Below are 15,013 nucleotides of genomic sequence, written 5' to 3' on the forward strand. Positions count from 1 at the left end.
GAATAGAGTTCACACACCCAGTACAATAACATAAACAAACTCAAAATAAAACAACACACATAATGCAGTGGCCCACCCCAAATATAATCAGAGCCCAAAAATAAGCATACAGCCCAGTTCATACCCAAAACTAGAATTTTGGCAAACCCTAGCCTAAGCACGCAAAAGCCGCCGCCGCCGTTGACCAGAGAACAGGGAGCGCACCACCTCAGCAGAAAGTGAAAGGAGACTTCACCACCGCACAAAACAGCATAGCTGCACACAAAAGACCCACAAATCTGCCAACAAGACCAGAAGTTCCCTAAACCACGAAGCCATATCAACTCAAAGAGATCCACCCATGAATCACCAACTCCACCAAGCTTGAACCTGCCTATGCCCCACAGAAAATGCAGCAACCGATCAAAGCAAGACCAAGGGAAGTGAAAACCCGAAGCCGAAAGTAACAAGAGAGTGGAAGGTGGTGGTGCAAGCACCAGAGCAAGAGCTCTATACACCTTCCGATGGGGACGCGAGAGATCGCGTTTTGGATTAGCTTCTACAACCCGCAAGAGAGGCCAGATCGAAGAGGGAGTAAAGGAATCCAAGGGGTAGATGGAAGATGCTTGGACAAAATTGGATTTAGAGAGAGGTTGATGGAGAATTGGGGACACATAATTAAAATAAGACATAAAGTCTCAGATCCACCCACAAGAGTGGAAAGAAATCACCAAAGAAAGCAAAGAGGGGGGAAACATCATCCAAAATCATCCCAAATTAACTAGTGTCTGTTACAATTATATATATGTACAATTTTCAATTTAGTTTGGTTTTTGTATGTGTAAAAACTATGTTTAGATGGTGGCAAGAAATTAGACGGTTTCGATCATACAATTAAACTGCACGACACATACGTGATGATGGAAGAAGATACAAAGATTGTTCGACACTTTTTCCTTCTCAGAGAAAAAAATAAATGTATAAGCCTCCTCTTTTTCAAGTTGTTTCTTCATTTTCTTTTTCTTTTTAATTTTCTTTACCCTTTGATTAATTTCAAACCACTGGCACTTTGACCTTATTGTATATCATATAAGAATAGCAACTCTTTATTTCTCTTTCAGCTTTTTCACCTTTCCTTTTTCACACATCAAAGGGCCACTTGATAAAATCAATGCAATTAGCATATCTAATTGTGATATTTTAATACTTGATTTGTCTATGTATCCTATTGAACACGGATTATGATGAGTTAATTACCCCTTAAAACGTAAGCCTCAATCACTTTATGTGATCGGGTACCCCTTTTTAACCCCACATTGATACCTGAATTATTATAACTTTTTTTTACTGTGAATAGATAAGAATTGTAAAGCATATATTCCCGACAAAAACATCTTGAAACAAAAAAAAATTACCAATTGATTTTCTACTCACTTTACATTATGCAATTAGGAGACTCATATATTTATGCAATTAGATGTAAGGAGAATCTTGTAAAGGAGTTTTTGAAATCGACTTCAATCAACTTTTCTTGACAACTACTATTAAATTCCATGAAAATGAAATATTTTTGCATGACAGTAATATTTATAAAAATAAAAAATAAAAAACCTCTTTCCCAATTTTATTTTTTAAAAAAAAAACATGTTTTTATGCATTAGAAAAACCCATTAGACTATAATACATGTTTTTATGTAGTAATATTATACCCTGAAATATAACTCGTTATGTGAATTGATTATTTAACGCGACGATGTTTTAGTACCATTCAATAATTTCTCATTAAGCAAGATATATTTTTTCCGGAATTACAATGTATTAGAAGAAAACAAAAATAAGGTATGCAAAAACCTTGAAAGCCCAAGGTTTGCGAAAAGTGATCGGGCTCAATTCTTGTTGGTCCATCTCATAACAAAGCAGTTTGTCGAAACCCATACCAGAAAAAGAAATACGGCCCACGTAGTTAGCCTACCTAACTAATATTTTTTGTTTCTTCAAGATTTATCCCTCTTATAGGGTTCCTTGACCCCAAATAAAAAACATCCTTCCTTCAACTCTCTTTGATATGGTATGTTTAAATTTGGAAAATGCTAGAAGCACTAATTTTGAGCACCAATTTGGGCACCAACTCTCTAATAGAGCGTGGGACCTGTTGTATTGGCGGGGCTCCACCTCTATTAGAGAGTTGGTGCCCAAAGTTGATGCCTCTAGCATCACCCTTTATATTTTTTATGTACTGTTTCCATTTCTTTTGACTCTTTTTCATTTCTTTAGGATCGTCCTCAATAGGAATAAAGGTTCCCACAGTTTTATTGTATGTTAAGATTACTTCTGTTGGTGTGATTCTTTCCTTAAAATAGGGGCTCTTACATGCTCTTCTCATTATACACCCATATAAGGTTGCTACTATTCTTTCTTCTTCCAAATGCTCTATGTTTGATGAGAACCTAACTCTATAGAACCTTGCTCTAAAGGGTTCATGTTGTCTTATTATTTGAGGTAGTTGGTTGACAATCATAACAATTGGTACATTTCTTTTCTTTTTTAATACTCTTGCATATTTGGAGTCTAATCTACAATAATTCATCCAGATATTGTGAAAAATAAAGTCCATGTCAGGTGATACCATGAAGTTTGCTGCCATGCCAATCTAAATCAATGATGCCTTGCAGATTAATGAAGCATGCAACCTTGGTATGTTCTTAAGTTATTTGTTTTTCCTTCCAATTCTTCCATTTCCCCTAAACCTTAGCCTTTCATTACAACATTGTGAAAGACCTAGCTGATCTTTGAGGATGTATTCATGGGTGCTGGTAAGTATGTGTGTATCTCTATTCTTAGTATTTAATTCCTTTCATGAGATCTAACCAAATTTGTGCTTCTATTTCATACACTCACTTATGCTTTCTTGAGAGAATTAAAACATAGGTTCTGAGTGATTGAGTGTTATCTGTGAGAATTAGAGTCGAAACATGTTCTCTATTCAAGGTTTGAGTGTGCTTGCTTTGAAACTGTGTGCCTTTGAGCTATAGCTTCCACTTGTACACACTGATTGATGACCTATCTTGGCAACTCTATGGTGTTGAAGGTATGACTAAAGTTTTCTTTCATTTTCATTAGTTGATTTCAAAGTTGTTTTTCTAACCATTTTGTTTTGTAGAGTTAGAAAAACGTTTGTGGGTATCGTATCTGTTAAACCCTCAGGAGACACAACTCCTCCTACTAGGGATGCCTAGAGGTTTAAAGGCTTGTTGCATACGCCCAATGCAATCGAGTTACCTACGAAAGTGGTCTAGTTAGTTTTGTTTTTAACTTTGTTTTGTGTTGTTTTGCTCGAGGACTAGCAAAATCTAGGTTTGGGGGTATTTGATCGGTTCATAATTGTATATCATTTTGTACCCTTCTAGCTTATGATTTGGTTATGTTTTTGAGTTAAACTTGTGCTTTTAATCCTTTTTGTGTTTATCTTTCAGCTTTAGGTAACAATGATGGCTTTGGATATGAAATGATGTAATCCATGTATGTTAAAGCCTGATTTGGATAAAGGGATGAAGAGCTTAAAAGACAAACTCATTTTGGCTACAGCCCCCTGCCAGTCCAGTTCCGTAGGTCATATTGCAAGCTCTGTTTCAGCAACCTACACAGCTCGGATGAGGCAGCATTCTTCATGAAAGTTGTTCCAATGGGTGTGTACTATAACATATCCAAAATTCAGCCCCATTGGATAAATCTGGAGTCCGTCACCTAGCAAACACAGAACCATGCTCAGGATGGATTTTGTCAGCGAGCAAACTGAGTTAGCAATTTGTTTCGGCCTTAACTTCCTCCTCCGAGCTTGGATTGGGCCAATACTTGTGTGGTTGGATCATACACATTCTGAACTTCACAATGGACATCTTAAAGTCTTCATTTGATTCAGTCTAGCCCAAGTTGTAAGCCCTTGAAGTTGCTGGTCATGTTGACCTCAGGATGAGCTGGTTGGAAGCTTGGTCATGGTGAGCTAGGCATGAGCTATTGTAGCTGGTTGGAAGCTTGGTCATGGTGACATGAAGATGAGCTAGGGCTGCTGGTGGGATTTATTGCTGAAGTGCATCAACCAATTCAGATTTTATAATGCAAGTGTTGTATGCATTAGCCATATTGAATTCAGATTTATCACTCCCCTCTCCCTATAAATACCACATCCATTCCACATTCAAGACACAACAAATCCTGAGATTCACAACCCCCACAATTCACTCCAACCATCCTCAAACACTCTCACAATCCCAAACACTCCAACAATCACCAAAACAACTCCAGCAAACTTCTCTTCCATTTCCCTACGAATTTCATCTTCCTTAGCCATCACCACTCACTCAAACTCATCCCAAATCACCTCCATATCCTTCATACATCTTTCTAGAAGTAGGGAAGCTCTTGGAGAAGCATTAGAAGTGGAGAAGCACTTGGAGAAGCCTTGGACACCACAAGAACTTCAGAAAAAGGGTTTTTCTAATCTCTCTAATACAGGTGGATCTCATATATATTAGTGGGATCCACCTCTATTAAAGAGGCGATCCGCAAAGTGGTCAGTAAAGCTGACACAAATAACATTATTGATATAAAAAAATGCTTATTGACCAAAGTAATCATTCACATTGCATTCACGAGGGGTTCTTTTAGGTAAAAAATTGAAATCGACAAAACCAAGCATCGAGGGATCCGCTCGTAAAAGTGGATCCCTTTGTTGATGGGGTAGATTAATTAAGATAGATTGACAATGAACTGGATTATTAAAGAAATAAATACAATGAAACTTTCGTTGGGAGAAGGACGGGTAGATAAAATATAAAGAAACTTGTTGGGCTGAGGCAGTCCTTCTTCTCATCTACTCAGCTAACAATATATATTGTTCATTAATTGGTCAAATGATGGGTTGATTGTGTGGGAAAAAGAGCATTAATGTCTATGTCTTGTCCAATGAATTGCAAAGGGAAATGACAATAACCATCAATTGATGTTCTAACTCAAATAATTTTTCCTCCTTTTCATTTTTGTTAACTTCTAACTATACCTGTGATGTTTGTTTTTTGTTTGTTTATACAAGCGATATTAAAAAATGAGGATTCTATTAAGAACCTCGATCGGGTGCATGCATGATGATTCTCTTAAACAGTTGAGTTACAAGCGCTTGGATAAATGCTTTGAGAAAACCTGAAAATAGTAAGTCATTCAAACTCCCTTCCACTCCCTTCCATGCATCAAGGAAGTTAAAGCAATGTTTCGAAGAACAAAAAACACTTGGACCCAACTATTATTGCACTAATTATCAATACATAAATGAGAGTTCTTTTCTATAATTGGATTCTTAAAGTTTTTCTCATTAACATTAACGGGGTTTACACTAATTAACCAATCAAAGAACACAAACAAAGGGAAAGTAGAAAGTGCACCCATTTAAACCTAATGGTTTTTCAAGAAAATATTATAAATACTATAAAAAAAAACCAATAAATCTACACTGATTAAGGAAACATTTCATATGCATGGCCCTTTCATAATTCATACACAATGCAACAAATCGAGAAAAAGAAACAACCCAAAAGATTGAAACATAAAAAAAAAGGGGCTCTAAATATATGATCTCAACATTACATTAATTATATATTATATCTACATGACCATACTTTTTTTCATGATGCCGACTCCTTCCAACTGCTAGACACACTCCACTGATCCGAACCCGCTGCGGACGAGTTCCCTCCGGTGCCGCACTTGGCCACCGTCCTCACACTCTCAATCAAAGCCTCAGTGCGAGCCTCCTGGGACAAAATCTCCGACAGCTGCTCCGGGCTTATCACAAGCTTCACCTTCCAAACCCCGCTACTGTTGTACCTCGGAAACACTTCGGGGTCTGCCCTCTTCCTCAGCAACCCTTGGCTGTCGCACGACATGCGGTACGGCGTAGAAACGGCGCCGTTGGGGTTTGCGTTGATGTTTTCGTGGTCTTTCGGGGTGGACTTGTAGGGGTTGAGAGGGAGGAGATAGTAGAGCTCTTTGGGATGAAGCTCTTCGTTGTGGAGGAGAGGTTGGGCGAATAGGTCGCGGGATTTGAAGATGGCGTGGCCTGGGAACTCGGTGGTTATGGCGTTGGCTGTAATTGGGGCATAGAGCTCCATTATTCCCCCGCTGGAAGTCACCACCTTCACCATCTCCTCTGCCTCTCCAAACCCTTTGAACACACAATTTCCCATCTCATATGTGAATGTGTATGAAAGGAGAATTTTTTGGGATATAGGGTGTTTAATTTTTTTGAGGGTTTTTAATTAATTAGGTCGACAGCCGACACAAGAATGCTTTAATTTCTTTACAATCCAAAAAGGCAACCTTTTTTCTTGTAGGGACAATATTTGGTGCTTAATTGGTCATTAATTAGTTTAATCAATACTATTTCATCACACAAAGAAACGAATAGTTGATGTGGCCCATATGGCTTTTTTAGTGAAACAAAACTTGCATGTATATATTCGTTGGAGTGATATTGAGGTACTTGTTGTGTTGTAATTGTTGGCATGCGAGGGTCAACGTTTGGGGAGAATTTTGACAAATTGACCCGCTTGGTGGTGGATTAACTCATGGTGAAGCCACACAGCATGTGTACTGTGGACTCTGTACCTCTCGATCTTTACTTTCATCATTTGGATCCCATGTTGGGAGGCTGTAGGCCCTACGCCATATTATCATATGCTAGCTTGAAGATGACATCGTTGTGCGATGAACAGTTTCCGCACCAACGGGGTCTAACTTAGTGAAAAATAACTTTGATTTGTAGACCCACAGCCTAACGTTCGAGCCCTAATAACACATTGGCAATGTGTGAGAAAACCCCACCTCCTCTTCCTAATTAGCAAAAAATATAAAAAAATTCATGCATTTTGACTTATAGCATAAAAACTTATATGAAACGGAGATAGCACTGCTTTGCTATTTCTGACCAATCACGCATGACATAACTTGACTGACCAAAAATAGCAAAACAGTGTTATTCCCGTTGCACACAAGTGTTTCTCCTTACTTAACCGTTGGAGTACATTTGGTCAGCAGCAATGTAATTGGTGGCATTAACTTGTCATCGGTTTCTTTGATTCGACATGTGATGTGAGTCAAAGAGTTGATCCAGTTAGATAGAAGGCTTTTTTTGTCCACCACCATGCACATACAGCTTTCGGTTTTCACTCAATTGCATTTTGAAATTTGGTTTTCCTTGGTGATGATTGCATTATAACTTTTAAGTGGTTTGGTATTCTAAGCAAGCAGCCAAAAAGAAAGTGGAATAGGAGTTTTGGCCAAAAACTTAAGGTGGAATATTTCTGTTAATTTGGGATTCAATTTCAGCACAAGATGCCTAAACTTAAAATGCTAGCTAGGGGGTGAGAAAGACGTCATTTCCTACAAAGGATGGTGTTTTTTAGTGACAATAACAACAACAAAGAAAACACTCATTATGCCCCTCTTTTAGCTGAGCTGTGATTGCACCTAGCTAGCTAAGCTCACTTTACTCTGCTCAGCACGGGTTGCCCAATTCAAAGGATCTCATACACAACTCAAAACATGAATTCATGTGGGCTTGCATAATATATGTAGCAAGTCCAAGTGGAGACCTTGGCTGCCCAGGTGACTTTGAAGAGGCAGTAATTTCAATTTTGAAACAAGGGATCATTACATGGCCATCAAATGACTTTTTATGCAGATAACGGCATGGTAATGATTTAACCTAGGGGTGGCAAAATACTTTAAATATTTTGAAGTTTGAAAGTGTGGATTGGGATGACTTACCCAAGTTATATATATATTTTTCACCAATTTTTTTTATGAGTTATACTAGTTAATCTTTAACTTGTGTCTGTCTTATGCATTAAAATCATAAATAGAAAGGGAATAAACCTCTAACTCAAAAAAACAAAACAAAAATAAGACAAAAAGATTGGTATATATATCTTAGAAATTTCCTCCAACCATTATTATTCAAGTATAACTTAGACCTACTTTAGAAATTGTAACTTGTCATTTTGGTCTTCAACAGAGGCTACAAATGCAAATTTGTATGGTATGTGTCAATAAGATCGACCAAGACCATATATTATATGTTCAACAAATTGGCATTTTCTGTAGCCTATATTGAAGACCAACATGATATGTTATAATCTTTATTCAAATTATATAATTTCAATATGAAAATTGATTATGAATAACGGGGTGTTAGTTGGATTGATCCAAATCTTTGGTGTGCTTCTAGGTGATCTTGGATTCAAACTCCCTTGGTCCTCGTGTGTGTGAGTTTTCCCCCTCCCCCTTCCTAACTTTGGGAAAAATTATAAAAATGAAAATTGATTATGAATAACGGGGTGTTAGTTGGATTGATTCAGGTCTTTGGTGTGCTTCTAGGTGATCTTGGATTCAAACTCCCTTGGTCCTCGTGTGTGTGAGTTTTCCCCCTCCCCCTTCCTAACTTTGGGAAAAATTATAAAAATGAAAATTGATTTTGTCATAATTTTTTTTTTTATTAAAATTGATTTATTGTTTTGTAATTTTGTTAAATTGAAGGAGACACATTACAATGATTAACAAAAAAAGTCAATGAATAATACGAGGATGATAACTACAATAAATCCCAATATAAAAAGACCAACACAGATTAATTAATTTCCAAGTCATTGTTGTTGAAGAATATGAAGTCTCACATCAGAAACTTGACAAAATCAAATATATAATATAATGAGTGGTTCAACTACTAATATTATCGATGTTGCTAGTAGTGAGATGCAAGTCCATCTCTCTAAAATTTGAACATGGTATCAGAGCAGGTCAGTTGACTAGGTCCGATTAAACCCGAATCAAACAAAACCCCAGAAATTAAATCCCCGAATTGAAAAAAAAAAAGTAAAACAGGTATATGCATGGTATATTCACAAATTTGGCGACGGACTGATGGAAGGATTAGAGCTTGATAGGGAAAATGGGAAATTGGGTGGGAAGGGACAAAGGGGTGCACCAAATTGAGGATCAAGGAAGTAAAAACAAAACATCAACAAACAGTGTGAGAATCAAGGTGCGTATGACTAGCAAGCAACTGGAGGAGTTGATGGCGGAGCTGCACATAACCAAAGGCCCCGATTCAGAGCCAGGCCGCGTGATCCTCCAAGATTGCTTGGAAGGTAGGCTTGCCGCCAGTTCGTGTTGTTGCTGCTGTTTCTGGGAATCGTGATCAGGTATCAAAATATGGAAGTGGTTGGAAGTTAAGCACCATTTGTGAAGGAGGAGAAGAAGAACATGAGCATATTTTGTAATAAGAACTCATTAAAAATGTACAATACTTGCATTGTTTTCATGTGAGTAAAATAAGTGTTGCAACATTATCTTTGTTTTTAGCTAGGAAAATAATTGTATGTTTCTTAAGAACTCCTACATTACTACTAAGAACAGTTTAACATGTGTATAGAAGTTTTTCATTTTGTATTTTGGATGGATTATTTTTACACTTATGTTAAACCGTGATTTGCAGGAATAAGGAGTATCTCTTTTTCAGGAAAGGAGGCAAGAGTACCCTTTCAGTTATTGATAGTGCATATCCATGGTTTTACTTCACATAGAATTTAGATCGGAATTGTGGAATATTCTTGAAGTAGATCCAGAGATATTGGATTTCTGGAATGCTTTTATTTTTCTTGAATTCATGTGAGTAATTTTCATATTATACCAAGCAAACTCTGGTGAGATGCATGCATTTAGCCTATTTTGCCACGATTATATCATATCCATTTTCCCCAAGCATACGCTTCCTTTTCCTTGTGTTCTTTGCATAGCTTTCTAGGTTGAGTTTCCATTTTTTATTTTTTGGTTTAGATAGTTGATTGTGCACCTTCAATGTGAATGTGATATCGAATCTTAGATGTTCTTTGTTTAGTATTATAAATAACTTAGAAATCCTGGATATAATATGCACACAAGATTTTGTATTTCATAGGAATATTTTGATGGCTATTAATTTATTTTTTTTGGGTTAAAAAAAGTTTAAGGAGAAGGGAGGCTACCTCATTTCAGAGCCAGGACATACCAAGGCCGGTAGCTATTATTTTTAATATTATTTATACAATTAAACTTTGCATTTAGCTATAGCAAACCGAAACTCTCAATTATATTATTACAGATGAGTATTGGTTGATTGACTCTGAGTTCTCTCCATCTCCATGTCAACTTGAAATGGAGTTCTGTGTGCCCATCAATCTAATTGACCAGAGATAAGCCGCCATCGATCCTTACTAATCTTGACTTTGATCCACGGCCTCTATGATTTCTGTCATATCTAAACTGGTACCGCAGAATTTTATGTAACTCATTAACAACTGGTGGTTTGTTTGAGAAGTTTTCCGATGGTATTTTACCAATTCAACTTAATTAACGCCTATTGCGGTTCCATTCCATGAACTGCTCCTCTAATTGTCCTGCATCAATTTTTTTTTCTTTTCTTTTGTCAAAAGGCATGATTACATGTCGCGATAATTAAGTAATAGTCAATGAATAATAGGACGATTACACATTAATTAGAATAAAGCTAGAATAAAAAGACCAACACAAATTAAAATTTCCACGTCGTGCGGCTGCTGCTATTCATCCTTGACGAAGAACTTGTTCTAATATAAACCATACATTTCTTGTGGTGACAATGGATGTGTGTATTTAATGAAGACGTTACTTGTCAACCAATCTAAGAGATACACATGTACGTACGGATTCATATCAGTCATTTGTATCCACGCCCACAAAGAGGGATTGATAGAAAGGAATGTTAGAGCGCTAGCTTCAAAGGGAAAATGGGAAATTGGGTTGGGAGGTACAAAGGTGTTCACCCAACTGAAGATCAAGCAATAAGACATAGAACTTCATCGTCGTCGTCATCAAACAGTTTGAGAATTAAGGTTCGTATGACTGCCAAGCAACTCAAGGAATTGATGGCAGAGGTGGACTTGACCAAGCCCGATTCGAATTCGGAGCTAGGCCGCTTGATCCTCCGGGAATGCTTGGAAGGTAGGTCCCGCGCTCGTGTTGTTGCTGCTGTTGAGAATCATGAGCAATATGCAAGGTGTTGGAAGTTGAGCACCATTCATGAACATAGTTTGTAATAAGTACTGTTGCGGTTATTGAGATAGTACATATATCACTTGTAAATTGCTCAACTTATGTGAGTTTGGATTAGCAAGCAAACTATGGAGACAAATCAATGGATCTTTTTATGGGTAGTTGACATGGATGCATTAAGAAGTGTGTTTGGTTGTGAGAAAGCGCTTTTAGTCATTCCAAAAGCACTCCCAAACAGGTATGTCTTCGATAATATCAGAATTGAATTCCCATTTTTAGAAGATTAAAAAAATTAATTTTCGTTTAAACAACTTATATTTGGGTTGGACAGATTGAGTGTGGATCCGGGTGTGCCTCTGACCACCAATACGTGCGCCAAAAGCATAGGTGGTTCATGTAGATGCCTGAGGTTTTATGTTGCTTTGCCACACGGTTTCCAATAGATATTAATTAGCAAATAAAGCAAAAGATTATTAGAATTTAGAAGCAACTCACCAAATAAAAACTGATCACAGATACTAAAATAAACATCTAGAAACGAGGTTCAACAAGCAAGCATGCAGTGCAGCGGCTACTTGTTTGTAAAAGAATTGTGAATCAAATACGATCCGTGAATTAATTATGATTTGATCGAAAAAATAAGAATTGTGAATCAAATACGATCCAAAAAGGGACTTTTGTTTTATCTAGAATTCAGTTTTCCATACATACAATACTAAAATTCAGTGGGAGACAACTCACCTTGTTTGTAAATATTTGATCTATTTAATGTTCACATGCAACATATTTGATAATCTGTAATTTCAACCTAAAATTTCAACATATTGTATGTTGACCTGAGAGACAAAGCCATTCACATCTTAAACAACCCTACAGTGCCATTTCTTATCTGTATGTGATGCAGAAATTCTAATTTTATGTATGAAATCGTAAGCAGAATGTCAAACTAAATCTCAGTCACTTCTTCAATCATAGGAGGTGTGGGACCATTTCACGCGGATGAGACATATGTTGCAGTGATTTACTAAATTAAATACTAAATTAATCGCAAAAGATCCATTAGTGTATATATTGGTTTGGAATAATTGCTCTCTCAAGTAAGATTCTGAGTTCAAGTCTTAGTATCTATGTTGTAGTATATTATCGTTCCTCTCAACAGGAAAGATCCTAAAAAAGAAATCTAAATTAATCAATAATTAGAGGACGATGATAATTATTTAGCTAGAAGCCAGAAGTATATCTATATATGTAAAGACCAATACAATTTTCCAAGTTGTGCTGTTGCTAATTGACCAGCTTTGGTTCTATATTATTATTATTCTTCTAGATAACGTCACCCAGAGAAAAAAAATATAAACCATGCATATCTTGTGGTGAATGTGTTTTTAATGCGAATCATGTTTCTTTAATTTTCAAACAAATATAAAAAGACTCCCACTTCCACTAGTTTGTACTCAAACTCATGGGAAGGGTTTATTTAATAATTTGTTACAAGGGTTAGAGCTCGAGAGCAAATATGGGGAATTGGGTTGGGAGGTACAAAGGTTTAGTGCGTCCAAGTGAAGATCATAAAGAAATTCGTCACAGAACATCACCGAACAGCTTGAGTGTTAAGGTGAGAATGACTACCACGCAACTCAAGGAGTTGATGGCGCAGGTGGACATGATGAACATGGCGAAAGATCGAAATTCGCAGGAGCTAGGCCGCGTGATCCTGCAAGAATGCTTGGAAGGTAGGCTTACTGCTGGTATTGTTGCTGCTGCCGCTGAGAATCATGGTGATCAGGTATCAAAATATGCAAGGAGCAATTGGATGTTAAGCACCATTTGTGAAGAAAAAGAAGAAGAACATGAGCATAGTTTGTAAGCTACTAAAAATATAAAGTTTGTTGCAAATCTTCTTTGTTTTCATTTCAAGTACAGTTTGAATCAAAACAAAATCAGACTGATGGATATGTATAGAATAAAATGAGTTGAAATTTCAGTTGTTGATAGTAGATATATATCAATGGAGTCTTTGAACCAAAGTTAGATAAAGACTGTGAGTCTTCAATTTGCACCAACAGGCAAATACTTCTGATATTCAATATACCACATAGATATACACCTATATATGTATATATCCTATAGAAGGAATAAAAAGGGGAAAAAGCCAGAGGCCTTCCCTTACTTAGATTCACTAGCTAGCAAGTGCAATTAGTACTAGTACTGCTACTTGCTGGACAAGACTATGAAAAACCAGTAAATCTCTGGCTAGCATCTATTCACCATATGATCCATGTCTCAGGCTTTTTTTTTGTTTTTTTTGTTTTTTTGTGTGTGGTGGTCTAGCATGTCCCAGGCTCATAACTGCGGGTTTGAATTAATGCATTTTGTTTGAAAAACCTGACCACAAAGAAAAAAACAAGGGTCTCTTAAATCTATGTCCAAAATGATTAGTTGTCATTGGGTTTAGTCCACGCGTTTTTAGTTTTAGAGGTAAGTCATTTGACATTTATTACTTTTTTGTTGTGTCGATTTTACCCTTTGAGGTAAATAAGGAAAACATATTGAAAATCTAAATTTAATGCATTATTTCCTTATAATTAAATTTTAGAATTTAAATTTTGAATTATTTTCTTGATAATATTTACCTAATTTAATCAATGATAAGTAAAGACTCACCACTAGTAAAAAAAAGTGGCAACAGTCACCATTTGTGGCCGTGACAAAAGGCATTAGTCACTTTTTTTGACTTTTTTGGTGACTAAAAAAGTTTTTAGTCTTTTTTTTTTGCTTTTTTTTTTAGTGACTAAAGCCTTTAGTAACACCCCCACAATAGTCACCAAATGTCACCAAATAATGGTAACTGTTGCCACTTTTTTTTGTAGTGCACATATTATACCAATCGATCAGACAAGCACCCACATGAAATTATGTACTTAACATACAAGTAAATAGTGTTATTATTAACAATGAAAAAAACTTAGTGATAAATTGTGTTATCTATAAATTAGAAGACTACCTATAATTCAAATACACAGATAAAATCTTATGTTACCTATAAAAAAAAAGTACATAAAATACTATTACACATTGTCAGCAATAGGACAATATACTTACACCATAGAATAATATATGTAAAAAGTATATAATCATAATAATATATCTACATAATTATTGTAGATGTCGTAATTATTGTGCTATAAATTAATTTTTACATGATTTATACTTCAGGTGTATAACAGGAACAACTAGATTATTTAAAATATATATATCTACATCATAAAATACAAAAAAGGAATGTAATCCTAATTGGCAAAAAAGTCAAAGGACTTATATCAATGACAATAAATGCGAGGATTAAACCTAACTTATGTTCTCCATTTTGAACTTATCCCAAATTTTCTTAAAAAAGAAATTTGCAAAAACCAAGTTTTTTGTTTTGTTTTTTATAGAGCGATATTAGGGGAGTGGAAAGTCAAACCTAAAACATCGGATGTAAGGATAAATACTTTTAATCACTTGAGCTACAAACCCCTTGTGACCTCGTCTTAAGACAGCGGATATTATAAGAACTCTTTCATGGCCAATTTGATTAATTGTGAAAAAATCATTAATATTTATTTGGGCCTCATTAACAGATGGGCCCATTCTTTATTGTCTTCTTGGGTTTCAAGGCTCTTCATATCTCCTACAAGTGCAAGACATGAATCTTTTCTAACTTTACTGGGCCGCTATAGCCACCCCAGAGAATGACAAGGCATGGATCCAATGTTAGCAAAATTAAAAAAATAAAAAAACAAACAAAAAACAAAAACAAAAACAAAACAAAAGTATAGTAGAAAATTCCTATTACATTCATGTGATGATGTGAGTTGGGATGGGATGGGTGGGAAGGTGGAGAAAGTGGGTTAGTTGTTTGTGGGGACTCCCT

General features: G+C 36.1%; 1 protein-coding gene across 1 annotated transcript; it reads right to left on the minus strand.

Moving 5' to 3' along the window:
• Positions 1-5,476: 5,476 nt before the first annotated feature.
• LOC110764067 (UvrABC system protein C) lies at positions 5,477-6,282 on the minus strand. Its single transcript, XM_021966979.2, has one exon. The coding sequence runs from the start codon at positions 6,213-6,215 to the stop codon at positions 5,655-5,657; it is 561 nt and encodes a 186-aa protein (XP_021822671.2). The 5' UTR covers positions 6,216-6,282; the 3' UTR covers positions 5,477-5,654.
• Positions 6,283-15,013: the final 8,731 nt, after the last annotated feature.

The sequence above is a fragment of the Prunus avium genome, chromosome 2, assembly GCF_965620075.1.
Source record: "Prunus avium chromosome 2, drPruAviu1.hap1.1, whole genome shotgun sequence".
In the NCBI taxonomy this organism is placed as follows: Eukaryota; Viridiplantae; Streptophyta; class Magnoliopsida; order Rosales; family Rosaceae; genus Prunus; species Prunus avium.